Source organism: Mustela nigripes, chromosome 2 (assembly GCF_022355385.1).
Source record: "Mustela nigripes isolate SB6536 chromosome 2, MUSNIG.SB6536, whole genome shotgun sequence".
NCBI lineage: Eukaryota > Metazoa > Chordata > Mammalia > Carnivora > Mustelidae > Mustela > Mustela nigripes.
Genome location: NC_081558.1, coordinates 55,240,444 through 55,260,935, shown reverse-complemented (window position 1 = coordinate 55,260,935; position 20,492 = coordinate 55,240,444). Strand labels below are relative to the sequence as shown.

Below are 20,492 nucleotides of genomic sequence, written 5' to 3'. Positions count from 1 at the left end.
TTTTATTTATTTATTTGACAGACAGAGATCACAAGTAGGCAGAGAGGCAGGCAGAGAGAGAGAGAGAGAGGGAAGCAGGCTCCCTGTGGAGCAGAGAGCCCGATTCGGGGCTTGATCCCAGATCCCTGAGATCATGACCCGAGCCGAAGGCAGCGGCTTAAGCCACTGAGCCACCCAGGCGCCCCCCAAGTTTTTTTTTTTAATGAAATGATCATCTTTGTTCTTTTTTTAAATTTAATTTAATTTATTTGATAGATCATAAGTAGGCAGAGCGGCAGGCGGGAGTGGGGGGAAGCAGGCTCCCTGCTGAGCAGAGAGCCTGATATGGGGATTGATCCGAGGACCCTGAGATGACCTGAGCCGAAGGCAGACGCTTAACCCACTGAGCCACCCAGGCACCCTGAGAATCCCAAGTTTTAATGTCTGTCATGACTCATGTGCTTTTGATTTATTGCATAATAAAAAGTGCAGTTGCAAACAGTGGTCACTAAGGTTGCTCAACTCTTCTGGGTCTGAAAAAAAGAGAATATTAGCACATTTGGGACACTGTTTTTCTTTGCATTGAACTATTCCCAGCAGACTTGGGGTATATTAATTTTTGAGACATCTTTCTCACCTCCTGGACATATTCTCAGAAATCTAATTTGTTGAAGAGTAAAGTTTCATTTATACATTGGTAAATGTTTTCCCAGATACTTTGCTATGATTTTTTTCTGTCCAGTGACCTGTTAATGTAATACTTTGGCTTCTCTGCACTTGTGAGGGGTCAAGTCTTTCCTTGGTTGGCAGGATTTCTGAGTCTCCCAGAGCTCAGAACAGACAGGGGCAGTTCCAGAAAGGTATAAGGCCTTAGGCAAGTTACTTCTCCATTGAGACTTTTCTTATCTATGAAGTGAGGTGGTGTCTACTCAGCTTATGGAGCTCTTGAGGGATTAAAGGAGATACATAGTGTCTGGCACATAGTGATTCCAGATAAGTATTCCATACTCTTGCCCTCTGAATTCCATCTTACTGAAGAAATTTTTCTTTGAAGTCTCTAATTACTTCCTCATATACTAAATCCAGTGGCCATTTCTCAGTACATCTTCCTTGATCTCCATTACTCACTTGTAGACTCTCCTGCCATATTCTGTTACTGTATCCATACTCCATATCCTTTCTCACATGTTGATGTACCTGCCTTTCTCTGTCCTTATTTTGTGCCTCTCTCTCCTGTGCTCAGCATCCTCCACAGCTCTGGTCTCTGCTTGAACATATTGAGCTCATTCCCACCTCCTCTTTACTCTGCCTCACTTGCTTTCTTCCCAAGATCCTGTCATGGTGGACTTCTTGCTCTCTAGGCCTTAGCTCAAATGTCACCTTCAAAGAGGTTTCCCCCGGCTACCTTTTCTAGTGTCCACCAGTTACTCTGTTCTGATGCCTGCTCTATGTGTTTTGTTTTTTAATTAAAGTGTTATTTTCATGGGAACAGTAAGATTCTACACAGATTATTACAGTAAGTCCCCCTGATGTAGGGCAAGTTAACCTTTTGGAAGTTGAAGGGCCTCCGGTGGTGACAGCTGCTTTTATTTCCTCCCCTTCTCAGCCCTTGTCCAAAATCCTCATTCTCATTGATTTATTATTGTCCTTCTCCCCTTCTATAAGAAGAACTATGTGAGTGTGGGGAAGGAAGGAGGCATGGAAGCAGTACTTGTTGAATGAATGTGCAAAATGGGAGAGGACTCTTTCTGACCCAGATGGCAGAGAAGCAGATGACATAACTGACGGCATGCTTTCGTGTGTGGTCTGGGTACTCTCCGTGATAATCCTAAGAGGCAGTGGTGTGTTTTTTTCATCTATTCCAGATTTAGGAATTGGGACTACAAGAAAGGTGAAGTAATTTGAAGTAATTTGTTCCAGAGCACATAGCTCTGTGACCAAGGGACTTTATTGTCTCAGAATGCCATTAGAAATGAAATTTTCCGGGGCGCCTGGGTGGCTCAATGGGTTAAGCCTCTGCCTTCAGCTCAGGTCATGATCTCAGGGTCCTGGGATGGAGCCCCACGTTGGGCTCTCTGCTCAGCAGGGAACCTGCTTCCCCCTCACTCTGCCTGCCTCTGTGCCTACTTGTGATCTCTCTCCCTGTCAAATAAATAAAATCTTTAAGAGAAAAGAAAAAGAAATGGAGTTTTCCATTGTGATTAAGTGTGATTCCTCACAAGCAAAAGCTCAGGTGACCTTTTTGGGACTTCTCTTTACCATCATTAAGTATTTCTAGAATAAAGAATTGCCAGCTGTCTTAGTCTGTGTCCACTAAAAAATAAATGTCACCAGAATTAACATGAGCAGAGAGGCGGCTTTATTGAAATACCAGGGCTGCTGATGTTTGTTTTTTATTAGCTATGTGTCATGAATAAATTATTCATGCTCTGTATAAAACAGATATCATATATATATATATATATATATATATATATATATATATATATAACATTCTTTAAATTCAATTAGTTTACATATAATGTATTATTGGTTTCAGAGGGATAGGTCTGTGATTCACCAGTCTTGTATAATACCCAGTGCTCATTACATCACATGCCCTCCATCACCCAGTTACACCATCCATCCATCCCCCTCCCCTCCAGCAACCCTCAGTTTGTTTCTTATGATTGAGTCTCTCATGGTTTGTCTCCCTCTCTGGTTTTGTCTTTTTTTTTTTTTTTTTTAAGGATTTTATTTATATTTGACAGAGAGAGATCACAAGTAGGCAGAGAGGCAGGCAGAGAGAGAGAAGGGGAAGCAGGCCTCCCGCCAAGGAGGGAGCCCTATGCAGGGCTCAATCCCAGGACCCTGAGATCACGACCTGAGCCGAAGGCAGAGGCCCAACCCACTGAGCCACCCAGGCGCCCCTCTTGTTTTATTTTTTCCTCTCTTTTCTATGATTGTGTTTTATTTCTTAAATTCTACCCATGAGTGAGATCATATGGTAATTGTCTCTCTCTGATTGACTTATTTTGCTTAGCATAATAACCCTCTAGTTTCATCCATGTCATTGCAAACAGCAAGATTTCATTTCTTTTGATGCCTGCATAGTATTCCATTGTGTATATATACCACATCTTCTTTATCCATTCATCTGGTGGACATTTGGGCTCTTTCCATAGTTTGGCTATTGTGGACATTGCTTCTATAAGCATTCGGGTGCACGTGCCCCATCAGATCACTCATTTGTCAGGTATTGTATTTTTAAGAGACTTATAAGAAGTTGGTCTTTAGCCCCCTTAGAGAAGCCTAATAAGCCATAGATGATCAGGGACCCTTGTCTGAAAACAGTAATGCAAAGAGTTTACATTGAATTTGGTGATCTGTCTAGAAGGTTGTATATAGAAAATGTTTTTGTTTAAATATCTCCTTTTATTTATTTATTTATTTATTTTTTGGTATTTAATTCAGGTTGCACTTTGCATTTGCATCTGGAATCTTACTTCATTATTTATTTTCAGGTACTGATTGAGAACTTGTGCCAGGCATTGTTTTAGGCCCTGGGATACAGTCATGAATAACAGAAACATGGGTCTGACATTTAGTTGGCAAATCAGGTGTCACTGGATCTGAGTATCCCCTTAAGGTGGAGCGGTCAGCTCAAGTTACAGCTGCTGCACCATCAGACTGGGTTTCTCTGGTGCAGGGCGTCACAGTCAGACAAGATTAGCAGGAATGGCAGGTGTTGGACCATTTCTAATACTTGTCTTTTTTTTATTCTAGGGAGAAATTGGAAGAAAAAGCCAAATTATATGAAAAAATGACTAAAGGAGACTTTATAGGTAAATACAATAATTTATTTATACTTCTCTATTTTCTGTAACTCATACAGCCCTATAATATTTTGTTATTTGTTAAAATAACCATAAGAACGGGGAGGAAATTTAAGGAATAATACAGATTACTTCCTGTGCTGGCGAGACCAGAAAATCTGCAATAATTGCTGATTGCCCAGCATGTACCAGGCTATGTTAAGTGCTCTGAGGGAACAAACAAGATTCTCTGCCTCTGCCCTCAAGGGGGTCATCATCAATGGAGGCCAGTGGTGCAAAAGAAAGGTAGGAAACAAGGTCCAAAGAGACTACCATTATAAACTATTATAGCTATGTTAAAAAAGATTAGGAGGGGGTTATGGGTATACAGGGTGTTGAAGTTATCTTTCCTTTTCTCTGTTTTTTGTTTTTTCTGTGATGTGCCTGTAATTGCTTCTAAAATAATAAAAAGATCCCCCTTTCCTCATACTGTCCAGAAAAGTAAAACCCAGTCTACATTTAGATATGAGTAAAGAGATTTTATTTTTTTTATTTTTTATTTTTTTAAGATTTTATTTTCTTTTATTTGACACAGAGAGAGAGAGAGTAGGAAGAGCAGAGGGAGAAGCAGACTCCCTGCCGAGCAGGGGGACTGATGCGGGGCTTGATCCCAGGACCCTGGGATCATGACCTGAGCTGAAAGCAGACACGTAACCGACTGAGCCAGTTAGGCACCCCAGTAGAAGAGATTTTACAAGGCAGTGTGTATTTTATTGCCAAAAGGCATTTGGGGAAGTTCTTAGGGAGAAGGTAGGCTCTGATAGGGTCTTAAAGGCTTTGAATAGCTGGAGAAAGGATTCTGCAGGGGGAGAGTGGTGAGAGCAGATCTGCAGAGGGAGGAGAGGGCCAGTGTTGGCAGGACGGATTAGTGTGACTAGGCCCAGTGAGCTGGAAAAGGGGGCAGTGGGGCAGCAGGAGAGGCAGGGCTGGAACCCTGGTCGTTGGCTACCCATACAGCCAAACTCCCTCTTCCCGGATGGCAGAAGCATGTACCCTGCATGGCACTTAAGCCCCGTGTGGGAGAGTCAGGCACTCTTAAATTAAGCTAGGGTACAGCAGAGGGGCCCTGTCTTCTTCCTTAAGAAGCAGCAGGGTGTCCGTTAACCAGGAGGCCTCACTATTATGTGGTCTTACAACTCTGCTCTGGGAAAGTACATCTCTTGGTCATGTGAGTTACGTTGTGGCTTTAAGACAAATTAAAATCTTTTACTTTTGATTCAGACTTGACTTGTACTGTTACTCTAGAGACCAGGTCCAAAGGCCTGTGGATGTGGGGATGTGGTCCGAAACAGCAGGCTTATCTTATGATGGGCATAGTGTCCCTGTGTGTTTGGGCAAGTTGAGTTTTGAGCCTCAGTTATTCTCTCCTGTATGCTGGGGCTTAACACCAGATACTAGGATAGTATCTGCCCCGTACAGCACAATACAGTCCTCAGAAAAACTGGAGCAGCTCTATAAAATCCAGCGTAGTGACACTTCACATCAGCCTTACTGTGAGTACGTCAACTGTCCTGGGCTAAATTAAAGTCATGGAGTGTTATTTAACTTCCAGTGTATTAGCTCAGGCAGGTCACAAGCTACACGTCTCTGTGTGCCCTGCAGATCCTGGCACCATGCCTTGCCTGAAAGTGCTGTTCGTTGGGTTGAAAAGAATTCAGATGACTTTGTTTACCTTATACAGTGATGCTTAAAACACCGTACCACCGCAGTGTAATTAGGGTTAAGTAAGGTAGCCCCTTGGGGGAGGAATACGTAGCAACAAAGGTCTGTTGCTCCGGTCCGGCAACATGATCACTGTAGTTCTGCATCGACATGTCACTGGGTGGACAGGTCTCTTGAGATCAAATGGTTTGATCTTAAAATTGCATTCTGAGACCGTATTGCTCACTCATCCTATTGATGGGTCAACAGAAGACTTTAAGCACTTGTAAGAATTTTTTGTGTGGTCTGTGTTTCTGATGGCCTGTTTGCTGCTTCCCCGTGAGGTCCGTGATGGCTCTGTGTCTTTGAAGTGTTTAGGGGGAGGAGGAGGTAGTGAATGCATCCACTAGTCAACTGTCCAGGGCTAGCTGCCCAGTGGTGACTGTGACCACTTCATAGCAGTTCCATCTGCTTTGAAAAGAATGTCAAAAATCTAAAAATTGGGGCACCTGGGTGGCTGAGTCGTTAAGTGACTGCCTTCAGCTCAGGTCATGATCCCAAGGTCCTAGGATAGAGTCCTGCATTGGGTTCCCTGCTGGACGGGGGGTCTGCTTCTCCCTCTCTCACTCCCCTGGCTTGTGTTCCCTCTCTCACTCTGTCTCTCTCTGTTAAATAAATAAATAAAATCTTCAAAAAAAAAAAATCTGAAAATTGATTTTTCTGTCTTAGATGAAGAAGTGGAAGATTTGTACCTTGTGGATTTCACTCAGAAGATCATAGATAAACACAAAGAAATGGAGGTGTTTGGTGCCAATAGAGATTCTAGAAAGGCAGCAGAAAGAGATGATGATGAAGAAAATCTTTCTGAAAAAGATATACCTCCTCCCCAGGACCCCAGTGAAGAATGGTTGGTGATAATGACACAGTTTGGTCATGTTAACATTCTCAGACTTGTGTTTACCTTTTTTTCTTTTTTTTTAATTAAAGAAAATTTTTTTTATTAACATATAATGTATTATTAGCCCCAGGGTACAGGTCTGTGAATCGCCAGGTTTACACACTTCACAGCACTCACTATAGCACATACCTTCCCCTGTGTCCATAGCCCAACCACGCTTTTTTTTTTTTTTTTTTAAAGTAGTCTGTACACCCAACATGAGGCTCTAACTCACAACCCCAAGATTAAGAGTCCCTTGCTCTATCGACGAGCCAGTTAGGCACCCCGACTTGTATTTATTTTCCAAAAGTGTATTTGTTTGGATGTTGTCAAACCATTTTTCCTTATTGTTCCCCAGTTTTCTTTCTTTTAAGATTGGATTTACAGATGCAGAAATAATAACTCTGAAGAAGAAGTAATCACAAGATAGCCAAGTATAAAAGGCATTAATACACCTGTTTCATTGGCATGGAAGAGTTGTTTAGACAGAAGCATGTTCTTTTGTTACCCAGGTTGCCCATGCCATTATTCAGACATGATGAGTCACTGTCTAGCTGGTGGTGATGTTCATTTCCATAGAAAAGAGGCAGACAGAGCTGGTCCAGTAAACCTTACCTGTGACTGGGACATTATCTGGCAGTGTGGTATAGGCACTGGGGACCTTGGACCTGTGTAACACTGGCTCCATCTTTCCATGGTAACATGACCACTTGACCATGATCAAGTTCCATCCTTGCTGAGGCTCGGTTTCCTCACCTATAAAACAGGTGATTGTGTTGCCTTCAACTCCCTTCAGGAAGTCAAGCGTATTCTGAGCTACCCAAGAAACTGCTGTCTGTGGGGAATAAGCGGGCATTTGGTAAATTTTTGTTGAAATTATCCTGAATTTTATCTACATGTAGGTGAATGATGGGGAAGCCAAACTTGTCTTTTCTTTATGAGACTGATACATCAATAAGAGACCAGAATGAAATCATCCGAAGGGAATTTTCTCTTCTTAACACTGTAAGACTGGTACTAACCCTGCCTGCCCACCCTACTGCCTGTGCAGAGCCTACCCATCTTCCCTTCCAGGCTCAGATAGCCTCATTATTGGGGTCTTTATTAGAGACTGTATTAGGATGGTTTGCAGCATTTGACCTTTGGTCAGCCATTGGCCCTGCTGGCAGGTGTGGGTTCTGAGTGTGAGAGCAGTGCCAGCTGCTGAGGATCACAGGGACCTCGAATCTTTGTAATACCCGGGGTGTCCCCAGTGGCCCAGAGATAACATTCACATTGGGATAGAACACATATTTTGCTTAGCTGCTTTCTAAAAATTTATCTTGGGGCGAGGTCTTCTGGCTGCATACTTGCTACAAGCAACCCAAAGAGAAGCATGTACAATGCAGTCGCTCCCACTGATGCTTTTCCTCTTTGTTTTCATGTGAGTGAATTCTCCCTCACCCGGACCCTGGTAGCGCTTAGATGCGCTTCCTGTTCCTTTGGGTCTTACCTCTTCTTTAGTACTGGCACACAACTAGCCTCATTACCAGAAAAAGATGTGAGACAAACTTTGGATCCTTTTCACATCCATCCTGCTATTTTTAGGAAGTGTTTCATGGGCATGTGCCATAACTTCCCCCCTTGGAGCTCATTGAAGATGACATGACTCTGAGTCGTCCTTTATTATTCTTGTACCTCAAGTAATTGTTTCCCTGGGGCTTGCTCCGTGATTGCTGATTACACAGAGCACTTGCTGACTACTGTCTTGCCACTTATGTTTTGATGGGATCTGTACATTTTAGAGACCTTCTCCAGAAACAGAATAGCCTATGATTGCTTTTCATAGCAGAAATCTCATCTCCTCTGAAAGGTTTAATGTTTTTTTTCCCCCTTACTAATGCCGTGTGATTACAAGCAATTTGTCAGTGATTTGAAGAGTTTGGAGGGCAATTGAAGGTGTCACATGCCACCATATGGTGAAGGAAGACGCACTGCAAGCAGTTCTAACGCTTTTTTTGTTTTTAAATTAAGCTCCAGAATTGTAACTAGTTGTAAAATCCTTTTGGTAGTTAAGTTCCAGGTGGTGGAAAATCTTGCTGCAAAAAATATTGTAAATAATTACTCAGACCATCTGGCTAGATGATTTTCTTTTTCGGTTCATTAGAAAAAGTGGGGGGTAGGGAGGAAGAATGAAACTGCTTTCTAGAGTTGGAGGTTTTATTTCTTGTGGTAAGCAGTGTTAGGACAATAGTAATAGATTCTCCAACATTGTTTTCAAATCATGAGCTAACAATTGGAATCAGCATGTGTAAGAGGAAAGAAATGGCCAACAAAAGCAAAGCCACATATGTGAGACTCTGACCTTGAGCTGCACTATCAGTACTGACCCCTTTCTGTGTATTTAGCACAAAAATGGGAAATTCCTTTCCCATAATTAAGCAATAAAAAAAAAATCTGTTGCATCATGGTGCAATTAAAATGTTTTCCATGAAAATCTGTCCATATTTCCTGTTGTGGGAAGTTGGTCTTTCATTTTGCCTTTCCATCTGCCTGGTTCCCTTGGCTGTCTAGTTTGGGCAAAGATGAGGAAAGAGGAACTGAGAGTGAAAGATAATAGACTGGCCCACCGCTAAGATGCTTTTGCAGTACAAATGCGTGTTGCTTTGCTTCCCTCTAATTAATGGGTCCTCAAAATATCATGACTTGAGAAATTTCTAATTGGAAAGAAATGTACCAATTAGAAGAAATAAAAGAATAAAAAGTGAAATTTGGGAAGACTGAGAAAATGAACACGTTGAAAATGGTACAGAGCTCAGTTTTTCTGATGCTAATAAAATATGTGAAATTGTCTAAACCAGATTGAAGTCAGTTCTGAGATGTTGCAGCAGCGGTCTGTATGGGTTATTAATTTTTGAAATCAGATATACATGATCAGTCATTTTCTGCAGTTTCTAAACTTAGGGTTTAATAAAGGGCATAATGAGTTTATTGTGTGTCAACTTTAAACTTTAAAAAGCATTTTCTTATCAGTAGTAATGGTCTCTCAGGTGGAGGGTTTTTCTTGGTAGTGAGGCTTACATTAATTTTTTTACTGTGCACCAACTCCCTAACTTTAAGGAACCATATGTCATGTACAGAGCTGCCTTCACATGTTTTCACTTTTATTTCAGGGTGGATTATGTGGATTCTTTGGGGCGATCTCGGCGCTGTATGAAAAAGGATTTGCCAGATTTGCTGGAAATGGATAAAAATCTTCAAGGGAGGCTGTAAGTATGTGATATGTGAGGCTTTGCCTGGGTTCTGAAATGCAGACACGAGGATTGTTTTTGAGTGAGGCTGCTTTTAGTTTATTATCTTTGATGGTCCAATGAGGAGGTTCTCTTCTTAACATATAAAAATATCTACTGAGGTGCTCTTTTGTGGCTAGGTACGTACACAGTCCACACTTGGGACAACCTGAGTAGTCGATCATCCATACTGTGTGGCTACTAAAATGGATGCGTTGGAGTTCTATCTGTTTACTTGGAGGGGTGTTGGATATCAGAACGAAAAATAGAGAATAAACCCAATCCAACAAACCTGCCTCTGTGGAGAAAGGTGTTTAGGAATATATACTAGGTTCCTAGTGGGAGCAGAGAGGTTGTTAGTCTATTAACTTTTTCTTTGTACATTTTTGTATTTTGAAGGGCCTGATAGCTAGATTTTTTTCTACAGGGGCCAAGACACATCGAAGAGATAACTTGCTCCTATGCTCGAGGGAATAAAATTCCCCTCACCAAGGGCAGTTTTTATGAGGAAAATGGTGGGAGAAGGTGCACTGTATCCAAATCCTTCAGGTTCAGATAGGCCTGGGCTCAGTGCAAGGAAGGAAATGAAGAAGCCCTGAGCTGTCTGACAGAGGCCGTGAGGTGTGCCTGGGCAGTAACATTATGCAGCCTCCTCAGTACTGGGCAGGTGACTATGCAGAGGCGGCTCAGGTTCCTCCTTCCCTGAGCCAGGGTGGGAAGGAAATGGATTTGTCTCAAGCGCCGAGAAAAGATCCTGGTGTGCTCTTGTAACAAGTTGGCTGCTTGATTATAGAAAGGTGAAAACCTTCTTTGTAATTTCCCAGTGATATTGGGTCAGAAACTTCTGAAAGGAACTGTGTTCTTTATCAACTAGAGTTGCTTGTCTGTGATCCATCCTACTGAACTGAAGCATTGCTGTCTCATGTCTCTGAACTAAAGAGTTTTGTTCTTTTCCATTACTAGTTTCGTTAGTCCTGCTAATGAGAAAACCTTATTATCTGAAGATATGAGAAAAGAACTTCAGCGCCAGCAATGGGAGGAAGAAGAAAGAGAGGCCTTGAAAAGGCCAATGGGACCCATACATTATGAAGACATTCGTGAAAATGGTATGATCATCTTGCAGCTTTTTAAATCTTTTTTTTTTTTTAATCGTGAACTAATGGTAAGCATAAAGGGAAACATTCATAAAGCAGCAGCTCTTATGTAGAAAGAAAAGATTCCAATTTTGAAATTGAAAATATCCCCTTTGTTCACTTCATAGCCTAAAGAATACTCATATTGGAAATTTCTTTCTAAAAGAGGGTCTATTAATCACGAGGAGGAGATTTTTTTGGCTTAGCTGCTTTTTTTTTTTTTTCTAACTTGTGCTAGATATCACTGAGTTTCTTTCCCTTTTTTTTTTAAGATTTTATTTATTTATTTATTTGATAGAGATCACAAGTAGGCAGAGCAGCAGGTAGAGAGAGATGGGGAAGCAGGCTCCTGTTGAGCAGATATCCTGATACGGGACTCAATCCTAGGACCCTGAGATCATGACCTGAGCTGAAGGCAGAGGCTTAACCCAGTGATCCACCCAGTCACCCCATCACTGTGTTTCTTTTTGCTTTGGTAGGAAAGTTAGCCTGAGTCTAATTCATTAATCAGGGAACTCTAATCTTTTGAATAATTTGACTTATTTCAGAGGCCCGGCAACTTGGTGTTGGATATTTTGCTTTCGCTCGAGATAAAGAGTTGAGAAGCAAGCAGATGAAAACATTAGAGATGCTACGTGAACAGGTAAAAATTAAATTCAGAATTGATGTTGAGAAGTGTTTGAGCAGTTGGTTTCTTTTTAGACAACATAACAAAAACAACCTAGTATTTATTTATTTAATTAAATCAGTTTTTAAAGATCTTATTTATTTGAGAGAGAGAGAATGAGAACAGGTGGGTGGAGGGGCAGACAGAGAGGGGAAAGCAGACTCTCTGCTGAGCAAGGATCCTGATGTGGGGCTCAGTCCCAGGACCCAGAGATTATGATCTGAGCCAAAGGCAGGTGCTTAACTGACTGAGCCACCCAGGGATCTCACAATCTATTTTTTAAATTGGTACTCAGAATGGCCTTTTTTTTCTTTTTTAAGAAATGTTATATTTAGGGACGCCTGGGTGTCCCAGACTCCTGGGATCAAGTCCTGCTTCGGGCTCCCTGCTCAGCAGGGAGTCTGCTGCTTTTTCTGCCTGCTACTTCTCCTGCTTGTATTTGGTATCTCTCTCTCTGACAAATAAATAAAATCTTAAAAAATAAAAAATGCTATATTCATTTCATAGTTAATTTTCAGAGCAGTGATGGACAGAAGTGCATCAAATAAACTTCGAATGATTGATATTTCTGATATTTAATAAATACTATTATAGCCATAGACCAGATACTTTATTATTACTTTTTTTTTAAGATTTTATTTATTTATTTGCAGAGATCACAAGTAGGCAGAGAGATAGGCAGAGAGAGAGGGGGAGGCAGGCTTCCCGCTGAGCAGAGAGTTCAGTGTGGGGCTCGATCCTAGAACCCTGAGCAGGACCCTGAGATCATGACCCAAAGCTGAAGGCAGAGGCTTTAACACACTGAGCCACCCAGGTGCCCCTACTTTTTAATTGAAATAAAATTGACACATAACATTTTATCAGTTTCAGATGTATGACATAATTATTCAGTATTTGTGTCTATTGGGAAATGATTACTGCTTTGTCAAGTTAATATCCATCACTGCATAGTATAAAATTTTTTTTCTCTCAATGAGAACTTTTAAGGTCCACTCTCCTGGCAGTTCTCAAATATGCATTACAGTATTTTTTTTTAAAGACTTTATTTATTTATTTGATAGAAATTACAAGTAGTCAGAGAGGCAGGCAGAGAGAGGAGGAAGCTCCCCACTGAGCAGAGAGCCCAATGCAGGGCTTGATCCAAGGACCCTGAGACCATGAACTGAGCCAGAGGCAGAGGCTTTAACCCACTGAGACACCCAGGTGCCCCTGCATTAAAGTATTATTAACTGTGGTTGCCATGTTCTATATTACATCCACATGACTTGTTTATTTTATAAGTGGAAGTTTAAATAACTTTTGATTCCCTTCACTCATTTTGCTCATTCCCCACCCTGCCCCCACCACTGGTTCTGTCAACTGCCAGTCTGTTCTCTGTATCTATAAGATTATGTTTTGAGATTTTTGGGGGTGTGGAGGTTAGATTCCATATATAAGTGAGATCATATAGTATTTATCTTTTCCTGTCTGACTTATTTCACTTAGCATAATGCTCTCAAGGTCCATCCATGTTGTTCAAATGGCAAACTTCCCTTCTTTTTTATAGCTAAATGATATTCTGTTCCACATATATGTATATATATAAACACACACACATACACAAATACACATGCCTTTATTCATCATTGATGGACACTTAGGTTTTTACCATATCTTGGCTATAATTCTACAGTGAACATGGGGGTGCAGATATCTTTCAAATTAGTGTTTTCATTTTCTTCAAATAAATATGCAGAAGTGGAATTGCTGGATCATATGGTAGTTCCATTCTAATTTTTTGAGGAACCTCCATACTGTTTTCTGCTGTGACTGTCCCAGTTTGCATTCCCACCAACAGTGCATGAGGCTTCCCTTTTTTCTACCTCTTTGTCAATACTTGTTATTTTCTGTCTGTTTGATAATAGTCATTCTAACAGGTGTGAGGTTGATATCTCACTGTGATTTTGATTTGCATTTTCTTGATGATTAATGATGTTCATCATCTGTTTATATGTCTGTTGGCCGTCTGTGTGTATTCTTTGGAAAAATGTCTATTTAGGTCATCTGGGTTTTTGTTTTGTTTTTGCCATCTGCCTGTTTTTTAATTGGATTGGTTTTTGTGAGTTTTTCTCACTTTTTTTGGGTCGGGGGTACTGTGTTGTATGAGTTCTCAGTATATTTTGGGTATTAATCCCTTATCAGATAATATGATTTGCAGATATTTGCTCTCGTTCAGTAAGTTGTCTTTTCATTTTGTTGATGGTTTCCTTTTGTTGGGCAGAAGCTTTTTAGTTAGATGTTATCCCACATGTTAATTTTTTGCTTTTGTTGCCTTTACTTTTGGTGTCACATCCAAGAAATCATGGCCCAGACTGATGTTAAGGAGCTTACTGCTTATGTTTTCTTCAAGAAGTTTGATAGTTTCAGATCTTATTATGTTCAAGTCTTTAGTCCATTTTGAGTTAATTATTGTGTATGGCGTAAGATAGTGGTCCAGTTTCATTCTTTTGCATGTGGCTATCCTGTTTTCCCAACAATTTATTTAAAGAGATTTTCCTTTTCCCATTACATACTTCTGGCTCTTTTGTCATAATTAACTGACCATATATGCTTGGGTTTATTTCTGGGCTCCCTTTCGTGTTCTCCTGATCTCTGTCTCTGTTTTTATGCCAATATCATACCGTTTTGATTACTGTAGCTTTGTAATATAGTTCAAAAATCAGGCAGCTTGATCCTTCCATTTTTGTTCTTCTTTCTCAAGAATGCTTTGGCTCTTCAAAGGCTTTTGTGGTTCCATATAAATATTAGGGTTTTTTCTATCATTGTGAAAAATATTCGTTGCAATTCTGATAGAGATTGCATCAGATCTTTTGATTGCTTTGGGTAATATGGACATTTTATCAATATTAATTCTTCTAATCTATGAGCATGCTGTATTTTTCCAGTTCTATGTGTCTTAAGTTTCTTTTGTCAGTGTGTTATAGTTTCCCTTGGTTAAATTTATTTCTAGGCATTTTATTCTTTCTGATGTAATGGGAATGTTTTCTTAATTTCTCTTTCTGATAGTTTATTATTAGCCTATAGAAGCACAACATTTTGTGTTGATTTTTTATGTTAATTTTGTACCCTGTAACTTTTTTAAAAAATTTTTATTTATTTGAGAAAAAGAGGACAAGCAGGCTGAGGGACAGAGGGAAAGGGAGAAGCAGACTCCCCACTGAGCAGGGAGCCTGACGTGAGACTATATCCAAGGACCATGAGATCATGATCTGAGCTGAAGGCAGATCCCTAACCACCTGAGCCAGCCACCCAGGTGCCCCTGTACTCTGCATCTTTACTGAAGCCGTTTATTCTGATAGCTTTTGGGTGGCATCTTTAAGGTTTTCTATATATAATATCATGTCTACTGCAAATAGTGAGAGTTTTATCACTATTATTTATCAGTATGCTATTATAGTTTCATGAAGGTAATTGCTGTTCTATTTTGGTGTTTCAGACTTTAAAATTATAGCTGCTCAGAAGTAACTTATGTAACTTTGATGTTTTAAATTTGGTTTTAAATATGGTACTTTTGGAGTGGCCTGGGTTAGAAAATAGAGAGTTATTTAAGGGATTTATTTAAGGGATTAAGGAGTGGAACAGAATTGGTTGGTTTCCTTGAATGTGAAGATTCCAGGATGCTCTGTGAATACTCGCTAAACTTAGAAAACACGCCAGAGGGCTTGTATAAGAGGACCTCTGTGTTTTGAAGATCTCAAGGCTAGCTTCCCAGAGGTGGCATGAAAAATGAATTAATTAGTCTGGTTTTTTGTTTTGTTTTTTTAAAGATTTTATTTATTTATTTGACAGAGAGAGATCACAAGTAGGCAGAGAAGCAGGCAGAGAGAGAGAGGAGGAACCAGGCTCCCTGCTGAGCAGAGAGCCTGATGCGGGACTCGATCCCAGGACCCTGGGATCATGACCTGAGCCGAAGGCAGAGGCTTAACCCCCTGAGCCACCCAGGCGCCCTAATTAGTCTGTTTTTAAAATAAATTATTTTATCCCTTTAAGCAGAAATATTGTGAATTTGTCTTACAGTAAATGTTCTCATTTTCTTTTGTATTCAGACAACAGATCAGAGAACAAAACGAGAGAACATAAAGGAAAAGCGAAAGGCAATGTTAGAAGCAAGACTTGCTAAACTCCGACAAAAAAAGATGAAAAAGTCAAAAGAAGATGGAGCAGAGGAAGAAAATAGAGGTATATCATGGTTCATGTATCTGACCTTCAAAAGGAAAAATTTTAGTTCCATTGATGTCTCAACAAATAGGACTGGCGCTATGGAAATGAGCCATTTCATTTTATTCTCTAAGCAAGCAGAGTACCTCTGAGGTACTGCCAGGAGTAGGTTTTTATAACCAGAGTGGGGCCGGATGACACTCCAAAGAAACTTTTTCTATAGACAAAAGTATTAACAAAGAGGGCATTGTGTTACTTCAGAGGATGGGCATGGTTTAGTAACTGAGACTTAGAGAAGAGAGGTTTTAAGATGAAGTTTAGTTGTGCACACGTTTCTTTTGCTATGGCTGTATGTTTTTTGTTTATTACATGTTAATTTGTTTTAAAGAAGAAGTATATTCACAAAATCAGATAAAAGAATTGACAGGTATTGAGTCTGGACAGTTCATGAAAGGTCACAGTGGAAACACTGTTACTTGCTGTGTTCCTGCTGGCTTGCTGCCTGCAGCGGGAGTTACCCTCTTCTGGGGGCTAAGCTGTCTGGATTAGCTCACACAAGATGGAAGTCTGTTTTCTGTTTTAATGCTTTAGAGGTGGTGGGTTTCCAAGCAGGTAGTAGCCTTGCTCCAGACGGTCACCCAGTCCTAGCTTCCTCCTCTCTTCCTGCATCTGCCATTCCTAGAGTGTGCTCTACCTGTAGGACAGAAACTTGCTCTCTGGCACCTGTTCACAGTCCAGCCCCAGGAAAGGGGAAAAGGGGATAGGAACCAGCTGCTTCTTTAGGAATGTGAATCAAAAGCACATGCCACCCACACATTTACATCCCACTGGCCTGAATACAGCTATAAGGGGCTGGGGAATGGCCTGTCAATGAGGCAGCTGCATCCCCGGACTGAAACAGGGGCTGTTCTGTTCCCAAAAGGAAGAAGGGGGTGTGTGGGTATCAGGGGCATATGCCAGCCACTCCAGCCCTCACAGAAACCTGTGCCAAGCCACTGGCCATCTTTTGATTCTGAGCACAGCTTCAGTTTAGCTCTGAAAGGAGACCAGAAACACTGAGGAATTGGGCAGTCATCTGTGCCATTTTATATGATGCTAGGTCCCTGAAATGTGTTAAGCACTGCATACTGTTTCTCTATTTTTACTCTACTCCTAAACATCTGTCATTTCTACAACATGTGAAGTGCCACCACAGTGGTTTTTTATTTTTTTTTTTTATTTTTTTTTTTAAAGATTTTATTTGTTGATTTGACAGACAGAGATCACAAGCAGACAGAGAGACAGGCAGAGAGAGAGAGAGGGAAGCAGGCTCCCTGCTGAGCAGAAAGCCCGATGCGGGACTCGATCCCAGGACCCTGAGATCATGACCTGAGCCGAAGGCAGCGGCTTAACCCACTGAGCCACCCAGGTGCCCCCACAGTGGTTTTTTAAAAACCCATTTTCTTTAAAAATCTGACCAAAGTGACTAGCCTGTAGCCTGTTGCCATGCTTCAGCTCTTCATCACCCTAAATCCCCTTGCTTTGTCTGAGATTCTTCAGTTGAGTTACTAGGGATTTATGGTCCTTCAGTTGGTCTGGGGAGTCAAAGAGACTTTGAAATTCATCTAACCTGGGTTTGGATCCTGGCTCTTGTCATTTTCTCCTTGTGTGGCATTTCTGAGCTTAATTTTCCTCATTTATAAAATAGTACTACTGAAGTACTACTTTTACATTATAAAATAGTAATACTGACTTTGTTAGGGTTATTACAAGAATTACACGAACTGTTGTATACAAGATACTGAGTCCACTGCCTGGGCCATGATAGGTGCTCATTAAATACTGGTTATTACTTTTACTCTCAAGATTAGCATGTTCTATTTAATGTTTATTTTCTAAATAGCTTTAAGCTTTATTATAATAATGTGTTATTCCCTTGCAAAAAAACAGATGTTATTGGACCTTTGCCACCAGAACCAGAGGCTGTGCCAACTCCACGTACTGCTGCCCAGAGTAGCAAAGTAGAAGTCATTGTTCAGGAGAGGAAGGATACCAGGCCCGGAGTGCCCCATGTTCGAGAGTGGGACAGAGGAAAAGGTAAAGGGGTGTGGGCTTCAAGGTGTAAATCCTTCCAGTGATGGGCCTTGCTCAGAAGATTTTTCTCGTTCATTTCCATATGATTCTCATGAGTCTCTGTGGTCTCTCGAGGCTTAAGGAATTCTCCAGAAATTTCAGCTGAGTTCTTCTTAGGACCCAGACACTAGCTTATTTGTAAACAGGGCCACTAGAAAGTGTGATCATAAAAGACCAGGGTCTATAATACATCATTTCAAAGTGACAATTTTTTAGAAGCACTGGGTAAAGTTTTTTTTTTTTTTTAAGATTTTATTTATTTATTTGACAGACAGAGATCACAGGTAGGCAGGAGAAGCAGGCAAAGAGAGGAGGAAGCAGGTTCCCTGCCGAGCAGAGAGCCTGATGGGTGGGGCTCGATCCCAGGACCCTGGGATCACGACCTGAGCTGAAGGCAGAGGCTTTAACCCACTCAGCCACCCAGCTGCCCCTGGGTGAAGTTTTTTAAAATTTGTGCTACCCTCATGTGCCTTTACAGTTTTGGAATGCCCTTTCTCAGGAGTCACTTTTGAAAAATCTTATAAGGTTTGATATTTTAATGTCCTCTGTGTTTTTAGCAGTCTCTTTTTAAAAAAAAATTTTATTTTTTTAATTTATTTTCAGTGTACCAGAATTTATTGTTTATGCACCACACCCAGTGCTCCATGCAATATGTGCCCTTCATAATACCCACCAGCAGGCTGACTCAACTTCCCACCCCCCGTCCCTTCAAAACCCTCAGATTGTTTTTTAGCAGTCTCCTTTGCATTCAGTTGAAAATAGTCAGTGTGCCACAGTATTAATTTGGATTTGCATATGGTTGTGTTGGGTCATGCAAAATTTCCTGTAGGTACACCATGGTGCCCACAGCAGCTTCTTGTTGGAGGCTATGATTTATGTCTTTCCAGATGAGATCATTACATTAGGATATTAGCAGGGGCACCTGGTGGCTCAGTGGGTTAAGCCTTTGCCTTCGGCTCAGTCATGATCTCTGGGTCCTGGGATTGAGACTTCTGCTCAGTAGGGAGCCTGCTTCCCCCTTTCTCTGCTTGCCTCTCTGCCGACTTTTGAGCTCTCTCTGTTAAAAAAATAAATAAAATCTTAAAAAAAAAAAAAAAGAAGAATGGTACATTAACTCATGCTATATGAGCTGGTGAGATCCACGACTGAAGTAAAAGATAGGCAAATAGGTGAGTGCCTTAGGTTAGTGCTACTGTTAGAAGCAGAGCTGAAATACCAAATGAGATTTGGACAAGTGTCTTTTTGTGTCTTCTAAAACTCCGTAAAGGCCAAAGTTTGTGTCTCATTGTGAAGTACCTACATCGTGTCAAGCAAATGTTTTGAGGTTTGATTTTTCTAGATTACTCTCTGAAATACAATTTTAGTGCCTTTTTGGCAATACTTCCAGAACCTACCAGCCTTCTCCACAGAGCCTTCCTCGAATCATTCCCCATCTGGTAGTAAGCATTCCCTTTTCTTAGCCTGCTTCCTTTTATTTTTGTAGGCATTACATAGACCTTGTATTATGTTATTGCTATCCTTATTCTCCAGAGAATGGGAGTTGACTTTTAATATATAATAATTGAAAAGTAGTAATGGTAAAAGTTCACCTGATTCTGTAATCAGTTCTAATAATACTCTTTTATTTTTACTAGAATTTTCCTTCGGGTACTGGTCGAAGAGGCAGGCAGATCTCCGGGCCGAGAGAGATCCTGAGTTTGCTCCACCATCAGATTATTTTGTGGGTCAAAAGAGAACTGGTACCTTTGGTAGCCAGACATGGAACAGATCTGCACCTGCACAGAGTGATCCAGGACAGTGCTCTGGCCAGAGCCATGACCCCAGTTCTTCACATACATCATCCACTCCTGCCCCCAGCAGCCCACCACAAGCCCCCACAGTCACTTTCGAAACTCTGGATGATATGATATCATATTATAAACAAGTGACATGAACTTCAAAACCATTCTCGCTTGGGTCTATAGTACGATGGTGCCTTTTTCTCCCAAATTGGGGAAAATACAACTTTACAGATTGAATTGTATCTTTCTCCTCCTGTTCTTTCCCTAGAGGATACAGACTTCTGTTGGATTTGTCAGCAAAGAAGAAGCTGAATGGTACTGTGGGAATTCTGTGGCCACTTGGCTGTTCATTTCTTTCTGATTGATATGAAGAACTGTCCTTCTGGATTTATGTGTAAGCTGTCATAACATGACCCTAAGGAGTTTATAATCCTGTTTCCTACCCACTTCTTTGGCTTATTTGATTTAAAGGTTCCATTCCTTTCCTTTTGCAAATACAGGCATGCAGCTTTCTTTTTTCCAAGGATTCAGCTTCCATATTACTTGATGGAGCGTCTGTCAGGAGGCATGTTTGCCTGTCAAAGTGGCAAATGAGGAAACACTGTGCAGGGCAAAGTAATCTAGTCTCCAAGAAGACCCTGAAGCTGGTGGACTATTAAGCAATAATATTTAAAATGATAAGGAAGACCAGGGAGTAGAACCGCATAATCCAAAAGGGTAGGAGGTGAAGTCACTTATATTGTCACCACACATGCCTGGTGGGTATTCATTAAGTGTGTGTGGAGTACCTGGGGCCCATGTGGAGGCTGTCGGACCGAGTCAGAGAGTGAGATGCTCTTCAGCTTAAGGGTTACTTTTTCAGCTCGGCCTGTCTCTCTGCTGTGCCCACTGTAGGCCCTCATCACTTTCAGGAGCCACATCA

The 20,492-nt window shown here is 41.0% G+C and overlaps 1 protein-coding gene across 1 annotated transcript in view; it reads left to right on the top strand.

Moving 5' to 3' along the window:
- Window positions 1-20,000, top strand: part of CCDC174 (coiled-coil domain containing 174) — a 26,015-nt gene extending 6,015 nt beyond the window's left edge. The window contains exons 4-11 of the mRNA XM_059390392.1: window positions 3,745-3,803; window positions 6,204-6,381; window positions 9,564-9,659; window positions 10,644-10,786; window positions 11,362-11,456; window positions 15,566-15,698; window positions 17,607-17,753; window positions 19,424-20,000. Of these exons, the coding sequence (XP_059246375.1) occupies window positions 3,745-3,803; window positions 6,204-6,381; window positions 9,564-9,659; window positions 10,644-10,786; window positions 11,362-11,456; window positions 15,566-15,698; window positions 17,607-17,753; window positions 19,424-19,722 (1,150 nt within the window). The 3' untranslated portion in view covers window positions 19,723-20,000. The remainder of the gene's footprint in view (window positions 1-3,744; window positions 3,804-6,203; window positions 6,382-9,563; window positions 9,660-10,643; window positions 10,787-11,361; window positions 11,457-15,565; window positions 15,699-17,606; window positions 17,754-19,423) is intronic.
- Window positions 20,001-20,492: the final 492 nt, after the last annotated feature.